The sequence below is a fragment of the Dermochelys coriacea genome, chromosome 2 (genome assembly GCF_009764565.3).
Source record: "Dermochelys coriacea isolate rDerCor1 chromosome 2, rDerCor1.pri.v4, whole genome shotgun sequence".
Lineage (NCBI taxonomy): Eukaryota > Metazoa > Chordata > Testudines > Dermochelyidae > Dermochelys > Dermochelys coriacea.
In genome coordinates this window covers 258,774,347-258,798,471 of record NC_050069.1, presented here as the reverse complement: position 1 = coordinate 258,798,471, position 24,125 = coordinate 258,774,347, and the positions used below count along the sequence as shown (strand labels likewise).

The 24,125-nt window shown below is 39.7% G+C and overlaps 1 protein-coding gene across 1 annotated transcript in view; it reads right to left on the bottom strand.

Annotated features, from left to right (window-relative positions):
- The window catches only part of TTC21A (tetratricopeptide repeat domain 21A), a 62,586-nt gene that overhangs the window by 22,347 nt on the left and 16,114 nt on the right, over nt 1-24,125 (bottom strand). Inside the window, exons 9-19 of the mRNA XM_038390085.2 lie at nt 23,009-23,204; nt 16,786-16,883; nt 15,598-15,798; nt 15,210-15,339; nt 13,660-13,817; nt 12,759-12,974; nt 10,108-10,346; nt 5,166-5,238; nt 4,855-4,965; nt 4,541-4,679; nt 4,121-4,224 (exon numbers count right to left, since the gene is read on the bottom strand). Coding sequence (XP_038246013.1) covers nt 4,121-4,224; nt 4,541-4,679; nt 4,855-4,965; nt 5,166-5,238; nt 10,108-10,346; nt 12,759-12,974; nt 13,660-13,817; nt 15,210-15,339; nt 15,598-15,798; nt 16,786-16,883; nt 23,009-23,204 — 1,665 coding nt within the window. The remainder of the gene's footprint in view (nt 1-4,120; nt 4,225-4,540; nt 4,680-4,854; nt 4,966-5,165; nt 5,239-10,107; nt 10,347-12,758; nt 12,975-13,659; nt 13,818-15,209; nt 15,340-15,597; nt 15,799-16,785; nt 16,884-23,008; nt 23,205-24,125) is intronic.

The window sequence follows — 24,125 nt, the reverse complement described above, 5'->3', positions numbered from 1 at the left end:
TCATCCCAGCCAAGGCTTCGTCATAACATATTGTGGTGATATGGTCCATAAGAATGTGAACCATGGAGTCCCAATGTGATCTCAAAAGGCATGAAGTGGCCCAAAGCTCCAGAATGTCCATATGAAATGTAGTTTCCTGTTCTGACCCTGAACTCTCAGTGACCCCAGGTGTGCTCCCCAGCCTATCAAGGAGGCATCAGTGACAATGGCTCTGGTCGGTGGGGAACAAACAAAGGGAACGCCCTGGCATTAATTGCATTGAGCTATCCACCACTGTAAGGAGTCCAGGATAGGCACAGGAGCTGGACCAAACTTTCCAAGGGATGATGGGTGGATGATAAACTGTCCTCAGCCACATTTGGAAAGGCTGAAGATGTAACTTTCAAATTGGACTACCTGCATGCAAGCAGCCATGTGACCCAACAGCCTTTGGCACACTCAAGCTGTAGTTTACTCCTGGGGGTATTCTGTGTGACTGCGTACGTGACAAAAACACCCCTCCACTGCAGAATTCCTGTGATTCCCTGCAGAAAACGGCAGGGAAGCAAAGGGATGCCATCTGGGGGGAAGGCCCAGTGATGGTCACATTTGAGGGGGGGATTGCCCTCCCCCAAACAGAGGTGAGGCATATGGGGGCACACAGGGTTATGTGCCACAGCTCCCTCATTTCTGCAAGTGCAGAGCTGCCCAGCTGAAGGAGGCTGCATCTGGGCTCTGCTGACTCTGCAGCTGAATGCGGCCTCCTGGATCCTAGTGCCAGTCGTGCTGCACTTATGTGTGCTGGGAGCCTTCCTTTTTTCTCAAAAAGAAAAGGAGGACTTGTGGCACCTTAGAGACTAACAAATTTATTTGAGCATAAGCTTTCGTGAGCTTGTAGCTCACGAAAGCTTATGCTCAGATAAATTTGTTAGTCTCTAAGATGCCACAAGTCCTCCTTTTCTTTTTGAGAATACAGACTAACACGGCTGCTACTCTGAAACCTATTCCTTTTTTCTGTGCAACAGTGAGTGCCTGCGGTGGGGCTGGGTAAGGTGGGGGTGGGGGAAATGAGGGAAGGGGGTGAGGGGAAGAGGCAGTGGGGAAGGGGGGAGGTGGAATAGGGCGGGGGAGGGGAATGTGGGAGTGAGAGGGGGATGGAGAAGAAAAGGGGATCGGGGAATTGCAGGGGGAAGCGGGAAGCTGGCATACAGTGTCCCCTTGGCAGAAGCTGGGGCTCCCAATTAAGCAGGCCCATTGAACCCTGACAAGCCGTATCCTCCTACACCTGGACCCCTCCGCTGAGACTTCCACACCCAGACCCCCACCCCACTGATCACTAGGCAAGCTGCATTGGACTCTTACCCTATCAAGCTTCACTCCCCCAGCACCTGGACCCCTTACTGATCCCCCCACACCCAGACCCCCCCCATTGAGCCCCATACCTGGATCCCAACCCCAACCACTTTCACCTGGATACCCTGAAGAGTCCCACTGCCCCCACACCTGGAACCCTGCAATGAGCTCCTGTGGATCAAGATCTCCCATTGAGCTGCCCGTACCGACTGTCCCACCCTGTAACCTCTCACCCCACACATGGATCACCCCACACTAAGCCCCTCCACACTTGGATCCTGCTGGGCTGAGCCTGCCCACCCACACCTGGTGTACTTGGTGCAGAGGGGCAGGGCCCCAGGGCATTTCTGGGGCAGGCTCAGCCCTTGCACTGTGTCAGGGTCAGGTGCAGACTCACTGCCGAGTCCCTGTACTGGGGGAAGTGGGGACTTCAGGGTGATCTCCCACCTCAATGTAGCCAGTGGCCTGTGCTCCCACTGCCATGCTGGAGCCACATTTATTTATTGACAAATAAAATTTGCAGAATTTTAAAATACCATGCACATAATTTTTAATTATTTGGTGCAGAATTTTAATTTTTTTTGGTGCAGAATTTCCTCAGCAGTAGTAGTAGTTGAAGGCTAAGAGTGCAGCTCCAGAGACAGATGACGAATCATCTGAAAATGGTCCATTGGCAGAAGCACTCTCAGACTTATCGCTCTATTAAGGCCCCAACCAATTCAATTCTTTGAGTGGGGACCAATGGTGACCTGTTTTTATTGAGAATGAGATCCAGGCAATTGAGTAAGCATAGTGTGACATGTATGTGGGACAGAAATTCTTCCCTCAATTTGCCCCTCAGTAACCAATCATCTTGGTATGGGAAGATATGAATTTCCCTCTTCCTGAGGTTCACTGTCACTACAACCATGCATTTGGTAAAAACCCAGGGAGCAGAGGACAGACTAAAGTAGAGTAATGTATACTGATAATGGCCATGTGCCACAACGAATTGGAGAAACTCTCTGTGGCTTGGAAGAATTGTCACATGAAAATAATCATCCTGACAGGCCAGAGCAGCAAACCCGTCATTCTGATTTTACACGGGAGGATAGTCGATAAAATGATCATCTGGAATCTCACATATCTGATATATTTGTTGAGGTTGTGGTGGTCAAGAATTGGTTTCACCCTGCCTTTGGATTTGTGAACCAGAAAATACTGGCAATAAAATCAGTGGCCCCAGAGTTGCAGAAGGACCTCCTCCACAGCTCCCAATTCTAGTAATGACTGAATCTGCCCAAGGAGCAGTGTCTTGTGAGAGAGGTCTCTGAAGAGGCATAGGGTAGGAGGGTGGAGAGGTGGGATGGAAAGGAACTGGATGGCATAACACAACCTGATGGTGCTTAGGACCTAGCTGCCAGGGCAGTTGAGCCCCAAACATCTTGAAAATGAGCCAGTCTGTCCCCAAATATGGGGGACGGGTATATAGAGGTCATGACTGGATTACTGCCCTTGACAAAGAAGTCAAAACGGACTCTTGGTAGACACCGGGGGAGAACAAGTTGACTGGCCAAACCAAGGACCCAAAGGCCTCTGCCTCTGGGATCTATGACCCATTCTGGAGTAGTCTTTCTGCATCCAGGGAGGGAAGGACTGCCCGAAGGAGCATTGCAAGTGGTACTGTTGGTGCTGCTGCTAACTATCGAAATGGCATCTTTGCACTGCTGGAGTATACACCCACAGAGTGCATAGGGTAGAACTTGAGTCTTTAAATGAGTTCAAGTTTTCATCAGTGAGTGAATTGATCTATCATCAAAGGACAGGTCCTCAATAGCCTGCTGCACACTGGATGCAATGCCTGAATTTTGCAGCCAAGATGCCCTTTGCATGGTTACTTCTGAAGCCATAACTCTGGCCAATGTAACTGCCACACCCAAAGCAGTTTGCAAGGACGTCTTGACCACCAAACAGCCCTCAGCTACAAACACTCAAAATTTCTCCCTGAAGGCTTCAGGTAACTGATCTACAAATTTAGACATAGCTGTCAAATTAATGAAATCATATTTTGACAGTAATGCCTGCTGGTTTGCAATAGCATTTGTAGGGAAGAGGAGGTTCAGATTTTTCTACCCATTAAGTCAGTCCTCTTGGACTCCTTGTTCTTGGGGGTAGACTTATACCTATCCTGCTGAGTCCTATAATTCACCACAGTCACAACCAGGGAATTGGGGACCAGGTGGGAATAGAAGCCCCCCAAACCCTTCATAGGTACCAAATAGCATTTCTATGAACTCTTCACCCCAGGCAGCACAAAAACTGGATTACTCCAAAGAACCTTTATAGGCTTCAGGAATGTATCTTTAATAGGAAGGGCTACTGTCCCCAAGGCAGACAGCTGGAGAATATCCAATAGTTTTTGAATATTCTCCTGCAGGAACTCTGCCTGGATGCCCAACATAGCAGCCACATGACACAAAAGGTCCTGGTAGGCCTTGAAGTCCTCAGGCACTGAGGGAAAAGGGGAGCCTGGTACCATCAAATCATCGGGGGACAATGATGAAGCAGTCACTTGCACTAGGGATGGGTTCTGCCCCTGAACTGTCAGACCTGGATGGGACAACTGGAGGCCACAAGGAGTGAGCACTGCGCTCCTACAGGTACTGCTAGGCAAAATTCTGTGGCTTCAGCACCCTACATAGGATACACAGCTGCATCTACTCAAAGAAGAAGTTAAGCTATTTCTACTGATAAATGATTAGGGAATATCTCTAGCATTGTATATGGCTTGTATAACCTCATGAATTACCTTGTTCAAAGTTCCCATCACTTCTTCTTTTTTATTGTTTTTGTAAACCTTTGCTAGTAAAATCAGGCTCTTGACATCCTTCATCATGGAAGGCAAGTCATTAACTGAAAGATTAAAAATGGTAATATGTTATCTTTCTAATCTGACATTTTTCTGGATATCAAAAACAAGAATTGATGTTTGGAGTACACAATGAAGTATTTTTGTGCCACCCACAAATGTGTAAACCAAGGCCTGGGAGAGTGCCCTCATGCAAGGCAATTTAAATATTTATTGAAAGCTTGTGTAAGTGTACTCAGTCTAGAAATATAATTAACTAGAATAATTATTTATGAAGAAATTAATGTTATATATTTTAAATGATTCACAGGCTTCGATACTACACAGAGCAAACTTAATAGAAAGGATGAATAATGCTACCAGAGTCATGGTCCATAGCTTGATTCAGAACTCTTTCTGCTTTGTTAAACTTCTTGAGTTTGAGGAGGAGTTCAGCAAGATCATGGCACAAGAAGTCCTGCTTACTCATCTTTAGAGCTACTTCATAATAATTAATAGCCTGCAAGGAAATTTAAAGATGTCAATATAATATCCCAAATACAGAATTACATACAGTAGGTCAAAATGAAACATTTATATATAACTTCTGTCATCTATTCGATTATTTCTCTTTTTTTCTTTGTTCTTATGATTTAAATGCTCAATGAATAAAATAAATCCTTTGTTTTCAAGACCTTGCTATATTGATGAGTTTTCACATATGCTTGTCCAATTTTTCTGGCCAGTGTTGCATCTAAAGGATTCTTTCTTTGAGCTGCTTCGTATACTTCCACAGCTTTCTCTGGCTAAAAATAAGTGACAGAAGTGGGAGTTATTTTCATGTGTAATATTAGCAGCTAGGAATATTTTTGCCAATGATTCAGCAACATTTATTGTATGCTATATAAGTGCTAGTTATTAATTGATTATTATTTAAATCCAGCTTTTCAATTAAATGTATTTTTGTTTGAATTACTACAGATTTATTAAACAAATTTATACTAACCTCTTGAATATTCATGTAGGCATCTCCCAAGAGAAGGCTAGTATGAGGACTTGGCAATTGTTCACACAGTTCGCTATAAAAAAAAAGTAAGAACAACATTTAGAATCAAAAAGAAAAGGAGTACTTGTGGCACCTTAGAAACTAACAAATTTATTTGAGCATAAGCTTTTGTGAGCTACAGCTCACTTTATCGGATGCATTTGGTGGAAAATACAGTGGGGAGATTTATATATACATACAGAGAACATGAAACAATGGGTTTTATCATACACACTGTAAGGAGAGTGATCACTTAAGATGAGCCATCACCAGCAGCGGGGGGGGGGGGGGGGGAGGGGGAGGAGGAAAACCTTTCATGGTGACAAGCAAGGTAGGCTATTTCCAGCAGTTAACAAGAACATCTGAGGAACAGTGGGGGGTGGGGGGGGGGGAGAAATAACATGGGGAAATAGTTTTACTTTGTGTAATGACTCATCCATTCCCAGTCTCTATTCAAGCCTAAGTTAATTGTATCCAGTTTGCAAATTAATTCCAATTCAGCAGTCTCTCGTTGGAGTCGGTTTTTGAAGTTTTTTTGTTGAAGGATAGCCACCCTCAAGTCTGTAATCGAGTGACCAGAGAGATTGAAATGTTCTCCGACTGGTTTTTGAATGTTATAATTCTTGACGTCTGATTTGTGTCCATTTATTCTTTTACGTAGAGACTGTCCAGTTTGACCAATGTACATGGCAGAGGGGCATTGCTGGCACATGATGGCATATATCACATTGGTAGATGTGCAGGTGAACAAGCCTCTGATAGTGTGGCTGATGTGATTAGGCCCTATGATGGTGTCCCCTGAATAGATATGTGGACAGAGTTGGCAACGGGCTTTGTTGCAACAGACTCCAAGAAAAGCTCACGAAAGCTTATGCTCAAATAAATGTGTTAGTCTCTAAGGTGCCACAAGTACTCCTTTTCTTTTTGCGAATACAGACTAACACGGCTGCTATTCTGAAACCTGTCATTTAGAATCAAGACAATAAGAAACAAATTTTGAAAGCTAATGCATGAAATGTAAGAAAAATACATGAATCCTCAAGAAAATAAAGTCAGTTCTGTCATTTAAAAAAACAGAGCTAGAACTTCAGCTGGTGTAAGTCAGAGTAGCTCCAATGACTTCAACAGCCACTGTCCCAAAATGCTTGCACAATCTGAATGAAGACAAGATGCAATACACTGGTGCAGCAAACAAACTGAGAGAATCGGGATGGAAAGTTGAAGATAACGGTGATAGGAACTCATGGTTACATAAAATACTTAGAAGATGTTTGCACGTTTTGAATTAAAAAATATACTTTTTAACAAGTTTCCATCACCACAGTCTGATTCTAGCCCCTTTTCACACACACACAAAAGTAACTAATAGAAAAAGGCAACCTCTCCCCAGCTGTATCTACTGTGAGGTTTTTGCCAAATTCTCTCATCAATGCACTACCACTGGGGCAGGTTCACAGGGGTTAGCAAGGATGGGAGCACAGTATGCACCAAATGCGGGTGTTTTTGTTACTAAGTCACCTAGCCCTAAACAGAACAGATCTAGACTACATGGTAGTAAAAAAACCACCTGTACTCAGACTACATTAGTGCTCCCACCATTCATAGCACTGGTGAAGCTGCATTGGTATTATAGTGCAGTAATGGGAGAATTTGACAAAACTTCAGAGTGGGTAAATTCAAGCAGTTTATCCCCCAGAGATTAATCTAAGGGCTTGCCTACACTTGGAAATATACTGAAATAGTTATTCCAAAATAATTATTCTTCAGGCTAAACCACACTACTGTGGAAGACAGTCTCTTTATTATATCTAGTTGAGAAAATTAAATAAACTCAGGACAAAAGAGCAAGGCAAAGCAGGAAAAAAGCAAAGTGGGTAAATGGAGGGGAAATCTCTGTTTTTCACTTTGCCCTAGATAGGGATTTGCTGACTTGACAATCTCTGGTAAACTCAAAAGTCTTTTGGGGAGCTGAAAATATTGGTGATAGTCCAAGGAGGATATGAATAAATCATACACTAGCTGTACATAACAGCTCTTTATCAAGTATGTTGTCCTTCTGGCTAGGATCAAGTGTATTATATGATTTTAATATCAGATATTGTCCTTTAGAGGTGGAACAATATCATGCACTTGAAGGGGGGTGGACTTTAACAGTTCTTTCTCCTCTAACTTCTATGATCTCATATTCTTTTCCCTCACCAGAGCAGACATCTACATCAAATATTAGGAGACACGGTGACCTAGCAAGGGACTGGGAGTGGGGAGGTCTGGGTTCTCATTCTCACTGTGTCTCACTGTATACTTGCAGTGTAACCTTGGGTGAAATCACTTTACTTCTCTGTGCCTTGGTATAAAATAGACATAACATTTCTATGCTTTTAAGGACTTGATCCTGTTTGCATTCAAGTCAATGGGAAAACTTCCATTACCCCTAATGATGAAGGCCCAAAAGCCCCAGAGAAGTTTGAGCTCCTCAGAGCAAAGGTGCTGTTATTACCAAACAAAAGAATTCTCTCCACTCTTTTTCATGTAGGAAATCTTACACATAAAAGTAATTTCAGTTCTGCTTGTCTGAACATTGTTGCACACTGAAAAATAGCCAAAGGACCATAAACAAAGGAAAATGATAAAAAGCAATATATCAAATATGTAATGGGCAGGAGAGGTGCCTAGGAACGTACTGCACTGGAATTTTATTAGATTCCATCTTATTTAATATTCTGATGGGGATCTGGAAGAGGGAAAAAATGTAAATGGCACCAAACTTGGAGGCATTGTTAATACCAGTGAGAAATTATTACTACATAATAATATGCATATTGCTATAGTGCCTAGAAGACAAGCAGGTTGGGACCCCATTGGGTTAGGCACTGTACAAATATAGAAAATGATATTCCATGCTCCACAGAGCTTACAATTCAAAAGACAGACATGACAGGTGGATGAGACAAACAAGCAGGTTAGATTGAGGGGAGTGGAGAGAAAAAATAGAGCACAAGTTTTAGCAAGTAAAGAGTAGTAATCCCAACTATCCCCTTTCCTTCCTGTATAAGGGCTTTTCTGTATAAACAGTTATTGTGCAGTAAAATGGGATATAAATCTACCCCATACCAGCCTGCTGCACACTAACTGTGTGGAGCTCACTGCCACACACTAAAAGTTCCCTAGTGCACACTATCCCGCTTTGAAACAGTGTATCAAAGTGCACTACTGAACTCTTAGTCCACAGCAGCAGGGTCCACATGGACAGTTAATGGGCAGCAATCTAGAGTGAAGCAGATTTATATCCCATCTTGACCTGCACGAACTGTTCATATAGACAAGCCCCCCAAAAAATAATACCAGAATTCCAGCATATTTGGAATCTGAGGAAGAAATAACACAAAGAGTTAAAACTTGGAAAATATAAGCTAGTGCATCTGGGCAAACAAATTATGTGGCCTGTTTACATGTATTACTTAGATTATCAGTGAAAAACCACATGCCAATGTTCAGTTCTCAATATAGAAAAAAAAATATTCTGAACATCAAGTGCATTTCTCTAATGCTTTTAATATGTATGGAAATTCATTATAACGATTATGTAAAATCTCTTTCGGTTATAGAGGTGCTGGACTGAGGATTTTGCCGTTTGTGTGACACTAGAAAGCTTTTAAATGAATGATTTATCACTCAGGATATATAATCATTTAATCATAGAATCATGACGTCTACTTCTATTTCTGTAGGTCCAGATTCTGTCCCCTTTTCTCATTTTGAGTACTATCTTATTCAAAACTGTGACCCAGGCAATGGGGTGGCATGAGGGAGTGCAAGATGCTCCTGTTGCCATTTACCTTAATCATAATTATTAGCACGGGAGGGGATGCAGGCTAACCGTACAGGTGAGCCAGAAGGAGCAGAGAGAGGTCAGAGCCTTAGCTCTGCTCTCCCAGCACACCAAACACTGTGGGTGTACTTGATCCTTCACAGAGCGTATGCTGCATCGGGTACAGCCTCCACACAGAATGCTCTCTCTGCGAATCACTGTTTCCTGCTCACTGCTCAAGCTACTCCTGGGGCAACACAGCAAAGCACTGCTCATAACACAGGGCTAATGGCAAAGACATAATTGAGCTCTCAGTCAGCAGTCCTATTGACTGAATGGTCTAATTTTGGAGGAAGGCCATACTCAGTGTGAGAGTGACCGAATCTGGCATTTAGTCTTCCCCACTTCAGTTCTTTTCCCCATAAAACCGATGTTATCCAATAGTCAAAATCAGTACATATTTTATGTTTCTGATGCCAGAAAAGCTTTTTTATCTTCTTTAGCTGAAGATGAAAGCTTCTTTCAATAAAGAAAATGCTAGTTCTGAAATAGAAATATCTGACCCTTAATGCCAATTTTGAGGGAAATATATACTCTTGGCTAGTGATTAAGTGGCAAATTCTGCCATCCGTACTCCCACTGAGTGCTAATTTACTCCAAAAACTGACCTTTTGTTTTCAGTAGTACCTGAAAAAAGGTGGCACAATCTGACCCCAACTGTTTAACATAATATTTTATGTCATAACAATGTTTGTTGTGGTATTTTTAAATATTAATGTATTTCTTTAAGATTCTCAACTGTTTCTAATTTTTTCTCTTTCCCCCATGATACTTAGAAGTCTTGTTATCTTAACAAAAATATGAATGATTATGACAAACAACACTGAAATTAAAACGTGACTTGTAGAAGTGGACCTTGTTCTCTGGATTCACAGTTCTGTACTTTAACTCCTAGACTATGCTTCCAAAAGGCTCTGAAATTGGTTTTGCTCTATATTGTCAGCATTTTTTCTGTATATAAAGCCATTGTCTTTTTAAAACAAAATATTTGAAAACGTAAACATTTTTAACATATTTAATCTTAAACAATATTACCAATAACATCCAATGTATAGTCTCTTATCCTTCCGTATCTGAAGGTATATCTGAGCCATCTTTTCTTTAACCTCAGTATAATATGGCTGGCTTGGGGTGATATTTCTCAGCATGCTTAGCGCTATTTCCACTTCCCCTTTACTGAGAGCCAAATCTACATTAGCAACAGTGATGCGGATTTCCTCTGGTGTTCCACTAAATTCATTAATGGCATCCTGAATAATTTTAGTAGCTTCATGCTGGAATATTAAAAAATAAGTAAACTTTTAACTAAATTACTCTATTACCATCAAAGGGTTAGCTGGTGCAAAATGTATTTCATTTTAAAGCAGTTGGGCTTGCCAAACTCATTTTCATTTCATATTAAACTGAAGGTTCAATTGAATCCAAAACCCTAATATTGCAAACAGTGGGACCATTGCTTTTCTTTTTGTGCTAACCAGTTTTGTCTCATTGTTACCTTCACAGTTCCCTTGAGGTTTCCCCTGTTTGTTGTATCCATATGTTCAGTCTTATACTTAGATTGTAAGCTCCTCAGAGCATGTACTGTCTTTTGGTTGTGTGTTTGTACAGTGCTTACTACACTGGGATTCTGGTCTATGACTGGTGTCTCTAGGCATTTCTGCAATGCAAATAAAGAAGAGTGTGATGCTTTAAAATCTGACAGCATGCAGTGTTATATCTGGCATTGAATAAATGTGTTTCCTTAAGCAAAAAAGAGAATTATTGATAAAGTTAAGGCTTTATTCAGCTAATCTATAACTGAATAACTTGCATGTTTGTGATATAGTCTATTTTTAAAATTTACTATATATAAGCTCCTTGTAAATTATGTAAATAGTTATCTTCTTTGTAAATTATGTAAATATTTCAGACAATACTTGAATAGCAGACAGCAATTTGAAAATAGGTCATTTAGGGAAAATATTCAACCTAATACCCTTTTGTTTGGAGATGCTTTATTTCAATTAACCAATTTGTCCCAACTCTAATGGCAAACTTTCTCATGAGCAATATATATTTTAATTGGCAAGAAACGGAATGTTCAGCACTTCAGAACAGCATAGACTAATTCTCCATGAGGAGACAAGAATGACACTGGAAGCTGTTGATGCTATTATTACCAAAGGAAAAAAGGCACCAACAAATCATGAGAGTTTCTTCATTGTCTATTCTCCTGATTTTTTTAAGTGTGTCAGAATGCACTTCATTTTGGATTTATTGCAGTTGCCACATATCTCAGTTAAATGACTGATGACAAGTTTTACTACACATAATTTAATGAGCACCACAGAGGACACTATGGACTGTGCCCAAAGGAGTGCACATTCTAATCACTTGATTCAGAGAAATACTGAGTGCCTACAGCTCACACTAAAGTGAAAGGCACATCTCAGGATCAGGTTCTAGACTCAGTTGAGGACAATGTATACACACATAATACACAAGATGACAGCTATACTACTGTTTCCAAATAGTATAGGTATTTTACATTTGAAATTAGGATTTAAAATGTACCTATTAGGTCATGCAATTTTTGTTTCTAGTTAGAACTACAAATAACCTTTTTTGAATGACTACTTATTGTGGGAATATTTAAATAGCCTTTTGAGGGTGAGATGGAAAGTTTTAGTCACACAACTTCTAAGCTATTAGTTGTAGGATCCACATATAAAACTTGTTTGCATATAAATAAAACCCCTTGTTATTTTATACTGTCTGTTCTATGTAGTGAAGTACTTAGCATGTATGGTACACTATACTCAAAGTGGGTGAAATCCTGGCTCCATTGCAGTCAATGGCAAAACTCCCATTAATTTCACCCCATATGTTAGGGGAAACCACTAAAATGTTGGCATATTCTGAATAAACACATGCTTTCAGATTAATTGCCATCAAGTACCTCACAGGTATAAAGAGGACAATATTATTACATACAATAATAACATAATATATAGTGGATAATTGATAAAGTGAATGTTAACTATCCCCTCAGTGACATTTGAAATTATCTTCATTGTATTGCTAAGGAACAGGGCAATTTTCATAGCCCAATGAAGTTATGAGCCTAATGAGACACTTGGACTAACTCTACAATTCCTAAAATTTACAGAGTATAGTCACACCATATAAAATATATGCGGAGCTTGCAATAACAAATGGACTGTATACCATAAGGACTTCCTCTCTGGAGAGTATTTACAACTGTGTTATTGGGTTCAAAATTCCTATAGTTTGAAAAATTAAGACTCTTTTACTGTGTAAGAAAAGTATAGTTTCTGTGTGACTGCCCCCTCAAAACTGCTTAGGAAGGCCCAAGAAGATTGATTCTGTACCTTCTTCTAGATGTCTCCTTTTCCTACAAGGTCAGACACAGACCGGACACAGAAATGACTCCTATGGGTCAATTTACAATCATAAAATATCATATCTGCCTAATGAATTTCACAACATCTTTCAAGAGATATTTTAGCAACGAATCTAGATTACAAATATCATTCTTGTTGTGCTCTATTAATGTATGGCCAGTTTCGTTTTCCTTACCGAGTTTCATTACTCTAGATTTACCTAATCAGAATGGCTCCTGACTTTTTAATTAAAATTTATGACATTCTCCTTACTGAAAATGTAGTTTACATTCAATTTCTTACCAGTTCCCCATTGAGTCGAAGAGCTTCTGCAAGTTCCAGATATATGGACACCCGTTCATTGGTTGTTATACTGGTACCAAAGATTCTTTTACTTTCACCTTTCTTCATATAAGATAAACTGATAATCATTTTTAAAATTTTGATGGCTTCTGGATAATCGCCTACTTTATTCAGTGCTCTGGCCTTGATGAAGTGATACAATGGATAATCACGAACCTGAAAAAAGTAGTACGTGTATGCTGTATGTTCATGACAAAAATTCAGTTACTTTGCAACCAGAGCCTGATCCTGCAATGATTACTTATGCAAATACTCAAAGTCTATTCCCAATTGCTGGTTGTCGAGAAACCATTACTGTGGAATTGTCAAGTGCACTGAAATCACTTTGACTTGGAACACTAAATAGATGTCCTTCTGATATAGATAAATTGCTCTCAACTCAAGAATAAAACTAATCACTCAAAAATAAAACTAAGAAAAGTTCAAGATCATAAGTGTTGTAACCCTTTCTGTTAGGAAGGCATCTATTAGTACAGATAGGGAGAATAAAAGTAACCAATCTAGGACATTAGACCACACCCTTTACTGTAGCTCCTCCCATACATTTGATATGGTGATAAGGAGACAGCAATGAAAGATCACTGGTTGGGGAGTACCGACTCTTTTGAAAGCACTAACATACAAAAGTGAACAAATGTGGTATGATGGTGTATGCCACTGCTGAAGCTGGTATCAGTATATCTGCATTTCTCACTTCTGTGGAGTGTAAGTTAGTTAAGGATATTTCCTAAGAGGAAAATGTTTAGTACAACATATAAGGGATTAACTCACACAGTGTATTGTATATTGGGAACAAATACTTCCAGTAAAAAGATTTTTTGTAGTCAGTACTAGCTCTTACCCGAAAATTATGACTGACCCCCAACTCCAATGAATGAGAACACTCTCTGAAATTTCCTTGAGACAGATAGATCTGGGCCATTAGAAGATGGACATCCGCTGATGTAGGATCCAAATCTAGACAACGTTGCAGAGTACCCTGTGCATTTTCCAACTCACCTGAAAAACAACTGACCATTTTCTTTTGTTTTTGACCTGCTTTTCTTATAAACTGTCTTAAATAAGCAACGTGAATATACTGCAAATGTAATGTCTGATATGTGTCATGATGTTGTCAGTATCTCAGTATGTCAGTATGAGAAAAGAGCCAGAGCCTTTAACCTATGAAGCATATAATTCCTCTTTAAGAATGAGAGCATAACATAAATAAAACATGATGTACAGAGCACCTACAAAGTGCCATTTTGTCAAATATATTCTACAGCTTGGTGGTATTCTTTACAGTCTTACATGTAGTTCTTACTGACTTTGCAGATCTGATGAAAACTCATTTGCTCTGCTTGGATCTCTGGCAGTTAAAGGAGCATCAACCCTGCTGTGTGATGCAGGGAAATAGCATTCTGACTCCTGGAGTAAGAATCACCAGAATATTACTGTACTTCTCTCCCAGCAAACAAGAACGTGAGAGACGACAAAGGAGAGAAGAAACAACCTTCTGTTTTTTCCCCAAATGAGAAGACTGGAAATATGATGTTTAATGAGTAGGAGAGAACCACAAAATAGTTCTAGTATGATGTCTTGACATTGTTAGGATTTTTGCCTCATGCTTTTACATTATTATTTTTACTTTAAAACATTCATCACTGTAGTGTCTTGGCATCAATTTAGAAATGATAATAAATCCCTTGAGAGGGGAACTCTCTAACTATTGCCTCTACAAATATAAGCCTCATACTTTGGAGGAATATATGAGTATGTTGAGTCTCAGTGACAACATATAGGTTTAAAATCTCATTTCAGTTTACAGTGTGAAACTGTAATGGCTGGTTTAATCCCAATAATTAACATATTCCTAATGATCATATTTTCTTCTCTCTCAGTTTCATTATCAGAGACCAACTAATGACAAATTTCTAAATATTTTACTACTACCCTTGAAAACTACCACTTGCATGAGCCAGTGTCAAAATCCACCTATGTTTCAAATTTTGTGGTGTAATGTAATTTCATTGGACAAACTGAGGGACACAAAGAAGCATAATACATCAAAAGGTACTAAGAGACAAGGTGGGTAAGGTAATATCTTTTATTGAACCAAATTCTGTTGGTGGGATTGTCCCAGACCTGAAGAAGAAGTTTGTAAGCTCAAAAGCTTGTCTCTCTCACCAGTCGAAGCTGGGCCAATAAAAGATATAACCTCACCCATCTTTTCTTTCTAATGTCCTGGGACCAACATGGATACAACAACACTACATACATCAAAAGGTACTAACTCAGTTTAATCCAAATTTTCAGAATGTTTTCTAGCAGTCAATGAGTCTTAAGCTTAATCATTTCTTAGCATGCAATTTTTTATTTTTATTTGGATTTAACAACATGGTCTTGTCTTACCTGATAAATATTTAACTTGTGCCATTAGATAAAGAGGCTCCAGCATACCAGGAGCAGCTTTAACCACTGGATTCAAAATTACAGCTGCTTGTTTAAGAAAAGGAGATACAATTTGACCGGGTGACCTAGGCTGTGAAAAATGGAGAATTAGACTGGCCTTACTACATATTTTGCAGAAGTGTAGTATACAGAGCACCATTTCAAAAGAAAATATATTAGTGTCTAGTCTCTCCTCCATTTCTACATATATCGCCTCATAAGATCAATGAAAGTTATGGGCATGTATTATGCAGAAATTAAACATCTAGATTTCTACATTACAATATCAAAGTTCAATATAAACAGATAATAAATCAATACTAAATATTTAATCTAAAATACTTCCCACCTGTTTGGGACAGAAGACTAAATATTCCTTCACGATTTCAATCAGGAACATGGGGTTTAGTTTTTCATAGTATTCCATGCTCAGAGGAAGGCCATGCAAAGCAGAAAAATGAAGTTCTGCAGCTTCATTCAGAAGGGCAGTTGCAACTGGTTCATTTTTGTTTTTCTTTGAAGCAATAACTGCCTGAAGATAAACTAGAACCTGTAAAAAGGAAAATTCCATATTTTACTATATTAGGACAAATGCTATATTTAGATAAGTGCACATAACTCCAGTGGACTTCAGGGCAAACACAGAGTGATCATCTTAAGGTAGTTTTAGGCTACTTATATCTGTTTATATCAAATTGTGTGTTTTATTTTGGGAACTATCCCATCCCTTGTCTAAATGTTGGAACTTTAGGGCTTTGTATAGTCATTTACATCCACGCAAATAAGTAACAAATGAGTGTAAAACACTACTAAATCATAAGAGAAGCATGTGCTTTAAGTGCTTTGCTAGACTGGGGGTAAAGTACTCAGCATCTTGCATGACTGAACCACAGATGGTGTTGCACCTTAGAAGCATTCAGAAACTACAGCTAGAGCAGAATGTGGTCCACTTGTTAAGAAGCATTCCCCACTGGGTGCACATTACACATGTGTTCCAGGGTCTGCACTGGCTGCTAATCCATTTCCAGATGAACACTGATATTGATTTTGACCTATACATTGCTAAATGGCAGGGACTATCTACTTAAAAGACTGTCTCTTTCCCCATGTGATACAAAAGCAATTGCAATCATTGTGCTGCAGCTAACAAGCCTGATTAAATGAAAGGAAGCTGGCAGTAGTATTTTCTGTGCGGGATCCTTGATTCTGGAACATTTTTCTCACCTTGATCTTCTAGAGCCCAGATTTGGTAGCCTTCAGAACATCCTTCAAGACTTAGCAGTCCCTTCCTGCTTTTCCCAAGGAGGACAAATTGTGTGGGGGAATGGAGTTGAGAAAGTTTTTAGACAGTCTAGTTCTGAAGATTGATTTAATATATTTTATTAATGTTTGTGGGACAGATTCTGTCAGTTAATGAAGTTAATCTGGATTTACACCAGCATAACTGCACAGAATTTTAAAGGTGTTCAATGTGCCTGGAACATGTGTAGAAATGAAGAACAAAAATAAAGAAAACAATTGTATTTCTATATCTAACCGCAGATTTTCCAATGGACTGCTGAACTTCCTTTAAGAATTCCAGCTGGTGCTCTGCTTCATCCAGCTTCCCTTCCAGCACCTGGCACCAAATAATACCTGTAATACAACATTAATACAATAACATGTCAAGTGCTTAGAAATACAATAAAAAGGACATTTAACCACAACAATAAAAAAGGTACACAAACACCCTGTATACATGAGATTGGATTCTTTGGACCAGCAATGTTCGTTGGGCTGTTCATGCACCCTGCGTATCCATGAGCCCCATTCAAGGGCATAAAGGGCAGCAAAGCCCCAGCTTCCACTTAGTTCCTTCACCAATACAGAATCACAAGTTTAAAGAGCTCTGCATTAGTGAGAAGAGCAGGTTATGGGATCCATGTGGACAAAACATCTTGAAGAACCACAGCTACTCTCAGGTAAGTAGCCATTTTTTCTTCAGGTATTTTTTCGTACAGATCTCACTCTGATTGGCACCCTAGCAGACATTTAGTGGATCCTTCCACCATAGTAGTGATGATAGGATAATCTCAGTAATGACTACTTGCAGATTCACGCCATCTGTTTGGCTGATAGACTAACTTTAGTAATCGCTGGAGTGGACAGAGACACAACACGGCGGTGTCATGTCTGTACAAGAGGTCACATGACCCAGAAGTCTGAGAGAGACTTTCACTGATGTCCCTTGGCTGAATCTTAAGATCCGATATCAGATGACTCGTGGTGTCAAACCACTCTTGAGGGAGACAAACCCTTGCTGACTTTGAATCAAGAAGCAACTCTATAAACTGGTGACAGTGAGTGGTGCCAGGGACACAGTCTTAGAGCTATACTCTTTCCTACCATGGGCAGGAGGAGCAACTGACTGACCCAACGGGATCTGTGTGATGATGTCAGTCGACTTTGTTGAGGTGCTAGGTGTCTTCGAGTCCAAGGAAACTCAGGATCCAGGACCATTGGCTAAATAGAGTTTTGAAGCAACAGGAGCTTCTTTTCACAAAGGGGTCTCAGAACCAGGCACACCTTTTATTTAGCACTTTAACAAAAATAATTTAAATCAGATGTCTCCAGCCTGTTAGGTGACATTTGAAAAAAATCTACAGAGCAAATATTTTTCAGGGACGTGTCCCTCTCTAAGGCCAGAAACACACTTAACATACCCATCATTTAAGGGGATAGCTGCCACACAGGCTAGAAAGATTTTAAAATCTGGAGACTTAGCTTCCATCACAGGGATGGTGCCTAAGTATAGTACCAAGGTAACGTGAGGAAACTAAAATTCCTCCCACCTTTGTTAAAAGAGCCATTGGCCTAACTAGGTACTAATAACTATAAGAACTAACACTAATGGTCAGAAGAATGAGAAAGATACAGCTACAGGGTAAACAGGACACGAAGGAAGTTCCATCTTGCTGCCACAGGTTGTAAGAAGGAACTGAGTGGCAGATGGTCCCTTTCCATCCTTTATGCCCTTGCGTGAGGGGCTTGAGGACATGTAGGGCACAAGTGCAGACTTACAGGCCACTGCTGAACAAATCTGATCTGGTGTGCGTGGGGCATATGCACACCTATAGTACGGTCCGTGTGGGCAAATACTAAAAAAGTTCTTCCTAAATTGATAAAAAAAATGTTAAATTGATCTGTACTCCACATTATTATCCAAACTGAACAATCTATCACTAATCACCAAAACACTTTTGCATGTCCTTAACTTTAGGCATGTGCTTGAGTCTTAGCTTCAGTGAAATTTTTAAATGGTTTAAAGTAGGGCTGTCAAGCGATTAAAAATTAATCACGATTAATAATACGATTTACAAAATTAATCGCAATTAATAGTGCGATTAATCGCACTGTTAAAGAATTATACAATACCATTTATTTAAATATTTTGGATGTCTTCTACATTTTCAAATATATTGATTTCAATTACAACACAGAATACAAAGTGTACAGTGCTCACTTAATATTTATTTTTGATTGCAAGTATTTGCACTGTAAAAAACCAAAAGAAATAGTATTTTGTAATTCATCTAATACAGGTACTGTAGTACAATCTCTTTATCATGAAAGTTGAACTTACAAAAGTAGAATTATGTACAAAATAAATTGCATTCAAAAATAAAACAATGTAAAATTTTAAAGCCTGCACGTCCACTCAGTCCTACTTCTTGTACAGCCAATAACTCAAATAAACAAGTTTGTTTACATTTGCAGGAGATAATGTTGCCTGCTTCTTGTTTACAATGTCACCTGAAAGTGAGAACAGGCATTCTCATGGCACTGTCATAGCTGGCGTCCCAAGATATTTATGTGCCATATGCTCTAAAGATTCGTAAGTCCCTTCATGCTTCAACCACCATTCCAGGGCACATGCTTCCATGCTGATGATGGGTTCTACTTAATAACAACCCAAAACAGTGTGGACCATGTTCATTTTCATTATCTGAGTCAGATGCCACCACTAGAAGGTTGATATTCTTTTTTGGTGGTTCAGATTCTGTAGTTTCCACATCGGAGTGTGGAGTATGCTCCACACCCCCTTCTGATCAGATTTTGGAAGGCACTTGAGATTCCTAAATCTTGGGTCAAGTGCTGTAGTTATCTTTAGAAATCTCATATCGGTACCTTTTTTGCGTTTTGTCAAATCTGCAATGAAAGTGTTCTTAAAATGAACCACATGTGCTGGGTCATCATCCAAGATTGCTATAACATGAAATATGTGGCAGAACGACCGTAAAACAGAGCAAGGGACATACAATTCTCTCCCAAGGAGTTCAGACACAAATTTAATTAACGCATTATTTTTTTAACAAGTGTCATCGGCATGTCCCCTGGAATGGTGGCCAAAGCACAAAGGGACAAATGAATATTTAGCATATCTGGCATGTAAATATCTTGCAATACTGGGTACAAAAGCAGGAGCATTGTCAGCAGATCAAGAGACGTGATTATTCCCCTCTATTTGGCACTGGTGAGGCCACATTTGGAGTATTGCATCCAGTTTTGGGCCCCCCACTACAGAAAATATGTGGACAAATTGGAGACAGTCCAGCGGAGGGTAATGAAAATGATTAGGGGGCTGGGGCACATGACTTATGAGGAGAGGCTGAGGGAATTGGGTTTATTTAGTTTGCAGAAGAGAAGAATGAGGGAGGATTTGATAGCAGCCTTCAATTACCTGAAGGGGGGTTCCAAAGAGGATGGAGCTAAGCTGTTCTCAGTGGTGGCAGGTTACAGAACAAGGAGCAATGGTCTCAAGTTGCAGTGGGGGGAGGTCTAGGTTGGATATTAGGAAAAACTATTTCACTAGGAGCGCGGTGAAACACTGGAATAGGTTACCTATGCAGGTGGTAGAATCTCCATCCTTAGTGGTTTTTAAGGTCTGGCTTGACAAAGCCCCGGTTGGGATGATTTAGTTGGTGTTGGTCCTGCTTTGAACAGGGGGTTGGACTAGATGACCTCCTGAGGTCTCTTCCAACCCTAATCTTCTATGATTCTAAGAAGAGGGTAGCATTATCTCCTGTAAATGTAAAAAAACTTGTTTGTCTTAGTGATTGGCTGAACGAGGAGGAGGACTGACTGGATTTGTAGGCTCTGAAGTTTTATTGTTTTGTTTTTGTACACTTTTTATTTCAGTTACAACACAGAATACAATATATATGAAAATGTAGAAAAGCATCCAAAATATTTAATAAATTTCAATTGGTATTCTATTTTTTAACAGTGCGATTAAAACTATGATTAATCGCAATTAATTTTTTTGAGTTAATCGCGTGAGTTAGCTGCGATTAATTAACAGCTCTAGTTTAAAGTTAAATAACTATTTAAGTGCTTTGCTGAACTGGGGCCTATTTTGCAAGGTACTTAGTGTTATATGTCCTCAACTGATGTTGATTTCAGTGATAAAGGAGCTATTACTACATTGCAAGATTGGGCCCTAGGCATGCTTTTCTTTTTGAGATTTGCAGCACTTACAAGACTACAGCTCTAACAAAAGAGCATTATAAGTCAGACTACTAGCTCCACCCATTATTAAGGCTGTCCAACACTTCCCAATTTAAGACTCTAGTTTTCAGTTGCTTACAACTTTGCCAAATTTAACTATTTGGGCTGAAATTTTCCACTCTGGGTGTTTGCCTCAAGTTGAATTTTTTCAAAATTAAATGTCAACAATTTTTAAGAGCAAAACTAGGAAAAATATGTTGTTTTCTCAATATTAAAAATCATATCAACCTTTTCTTTGAGAAGCTCTTGCTTGTGCTTTGGAACAGGGACTAGAAATCTGGCAAGGGGCAGGTCTTTGTGTCTGGGATGTGTCTTTTGCTGTTCCTGTTAAAATCTGCCCAATTTTGGTTAAATTATAAGCCTTTGAAAAATTGTAGTTCGCACCTGCGCAGTAGTGACTTACTAGAACTTTGCAGCTAAATTCCCAAAGATTCCATCTGCACTGGGAATGTGTGACATACCAGGGTACAATCCAGACTAATGAGTATCTGTACCACCCCTGCCCGGTAACCTGAGGTGCCCTTTACAATGCCTTGCTGCTGTAGCCTTCAACCTGGACTGCTCACAAACAGCCTCCAGCATGTAAGTCACTCCCAGCTATGTCCGTGTGTGTGTGCTGCAGCCAGCCAGCCACCCCTTGGCTCTTACCAGGCTGGGTTATGCTGCAGAGTGACCCAACACACTCCCAGTCCTAGATCTTTCCCCAGAAATGTACATTCTGTACGGCCCAGCTCACTGCTGGACAGTACAAATATGTCACATCCATTATTCCTTTAAGGGAATAATATGCACACAACTTGTTACCCCAAAAGGAGTTACCCAGACACTTCAGCTTGAACACACTGTATTACATCTACAAGTTTATTAACTACAGAGAGATAGATTTTAAGTGAGTACATATAATGAGGTATAAAGGTTAGAAATGGCTACAAGAAAAATAAAGATAAAACACTTACTGGTGCCTAACTTAACCAACTATATTAGATTCAAAGCAAAGTTTTCTCACCACATGTTTTAACAGCAGTCTTACTGACCAAACTCTTTAGGTCAGCACCCCTCCCTCAGAGTCCAAAGGCTGCTTCCTTTGTCTCTTCAGGTACAGTGAATGCAATGGGGAGGGAGAGAGAGAGGAATGTTTTGGGGTGTTTGCCCCAGATTTTATAGTTTCAGCCCCCCTTTTGAGAGGGATTGGATACTGCATGGAAACTTTGCTGGGGAATTTGGGGAAAGGCAAGATTTTAGACTGGCATAGTCTTGAAGAGTCTTGAAGAGACTGCTTGCAAGGCAGACAAGCTGGTGAGTCAGGAGGTTGACACACAGCTTAGCAGCAGCATAGCTCTTATTTGCTGAGGCACTGAGATAACACAGTGGCTCACACGTCTGGGTGCTTTGAGGAAGATGCCACAAGGACAAAACCAGAAAAGCTCTCAGGTTAAGGTAAAGCTGTTCAGGAGTATGGAAGGTAGTGCCCAGATGCAGGAATGCATGAGCGACAATGGCACCAACAGAGTTGGAACTGAAAAGGTTGCACTTAGAAATGCAGAAGCTGCAGATACTGTACAGCTATCAGGAGAAGGAGAAACACTGTGAGAAGCATAATAAACAGAGACTTCATGAGGAGATTCAGTGGATGTGAACACAAGCTGTGATTGAAGTGATGAGTAAAGGCCTTCATAGACTGTAAGTTCATAGAACTCCTGCACATTTGAAAACTTTATTGCAGTTAGTAGATAGGGATGACTTGTTTTCAGATTTTTCTGGTGTGGATGACATTATTATCCATGCAAACATACAAAAAACCTTATGGGTTTGTAATATCAAATTTTCCCCTTTGGTAGAAGAATCCCCCACCTGCCCTTTTAGGGCAGTTATAAACCCCTTTTGCACAACTGAAGCAGTGCAAAAGGGACTTAGCCCAGCCCAAGGATCTGGCCCACATACTCCATATATATATATATATGAGTGTATGTAAAAATACAAATATTAATGCAAAAAAGGAAAACCAAGAACATTGATCAAACCCAGTTGCATTCAGATATTACATCTGTTAATAAAAAAAAAAGGTGAAGTAGCTGGTGTCTTGAAATATTATTATTGTTTCCAATAGCATCCACAATGTGCTAACACTTTCCAAACACAAAGGAAGACAGATTTTCTGTCCCAAAGAGCTTAAAATTATCAGAGTCCTCTTAAAAATACCAAACCAACCTTACCTGTTAGAGCATCTACACTGCTTTCATCCAGCTCCATGGCTCTTCTATACCACACAGAAGCATCTTTCCACTTCCCCTGAAGAATCAGTTGATATCCCAGCTCATTAGCAAAACATGCATTTGAAGACTTTAATTTTGTATACGAGCGTTCAATAAATCCATATATTAGCTTCAAGATTTGCTGATTTTTCCCACACTGAAAGTAACAAAATTCACATGGACTACTGAACAATGTACAGAATATAAAGAAACACAATTTCACAAGAAATTCCAATTCAGTCAAGATAAAATAGAGGGAAAATAAGTACTTAAATATAGCAAATCTACAAAATAGTTTTAACAATAAAATAGGCCCACTGGCTTGCAATACCAAGTGGCATATAGAATATTTGGAGTGAAATCATGGCTCTACTGAAGTCAATGGGGTTGGGATTTCATTTCTGAGTAATATCTAATGGGTGGCCAAACATATTATATATTATTCATAGAGTTTGTCTCCAGTATTAAGGGAGAATCCACCTATAACAAAGCCAGAATCATTGAGTTCTAGGTCTGGGTAGAAGTTGTCAAGGGAAAACGCTGATTCCTCTGTTATGTGCAACTATTTCCTGTGAAATTGTCTGAGTATGTGACTGACATATTCTAGATAATAGTTGTGCCAGATAATACTGTGCTAACTAATGAATCTCGGTCTTGTGCTTGCAACATTTCTTCAAAGTTATGCCTGCAAACTTCTTAGCATTGTAGATTTTATGAACTCTGCAGAAAAGTCAGACCCTTAAGTTTTTAAGTTCTCTGGGGGAAAGGACAGTCATTTTCTCTTTGTTTGGACAGTGCCCAGCACAATGTGGCTACAACCTGGTTGAGGTCTCCAGACACTACAGCAATATAAATGTTTAACAAACACAATAATGGACAGGTTCTAAAATCCATAGGCCAGATACTGTCACAATTACTCCTGTTGAGCTGTTGAGTATTACCTTTGTCTGTGAGTTGCACCACTGAGGCAAAAAGGACTATTTGTGGAGTAAGGTTCTACTCAATGTGAGTTAGAGTGGCATGATAATGCCCATAGCAAATAATTCTAATATTAACCATGTAATGTTCCCCAAAGCAC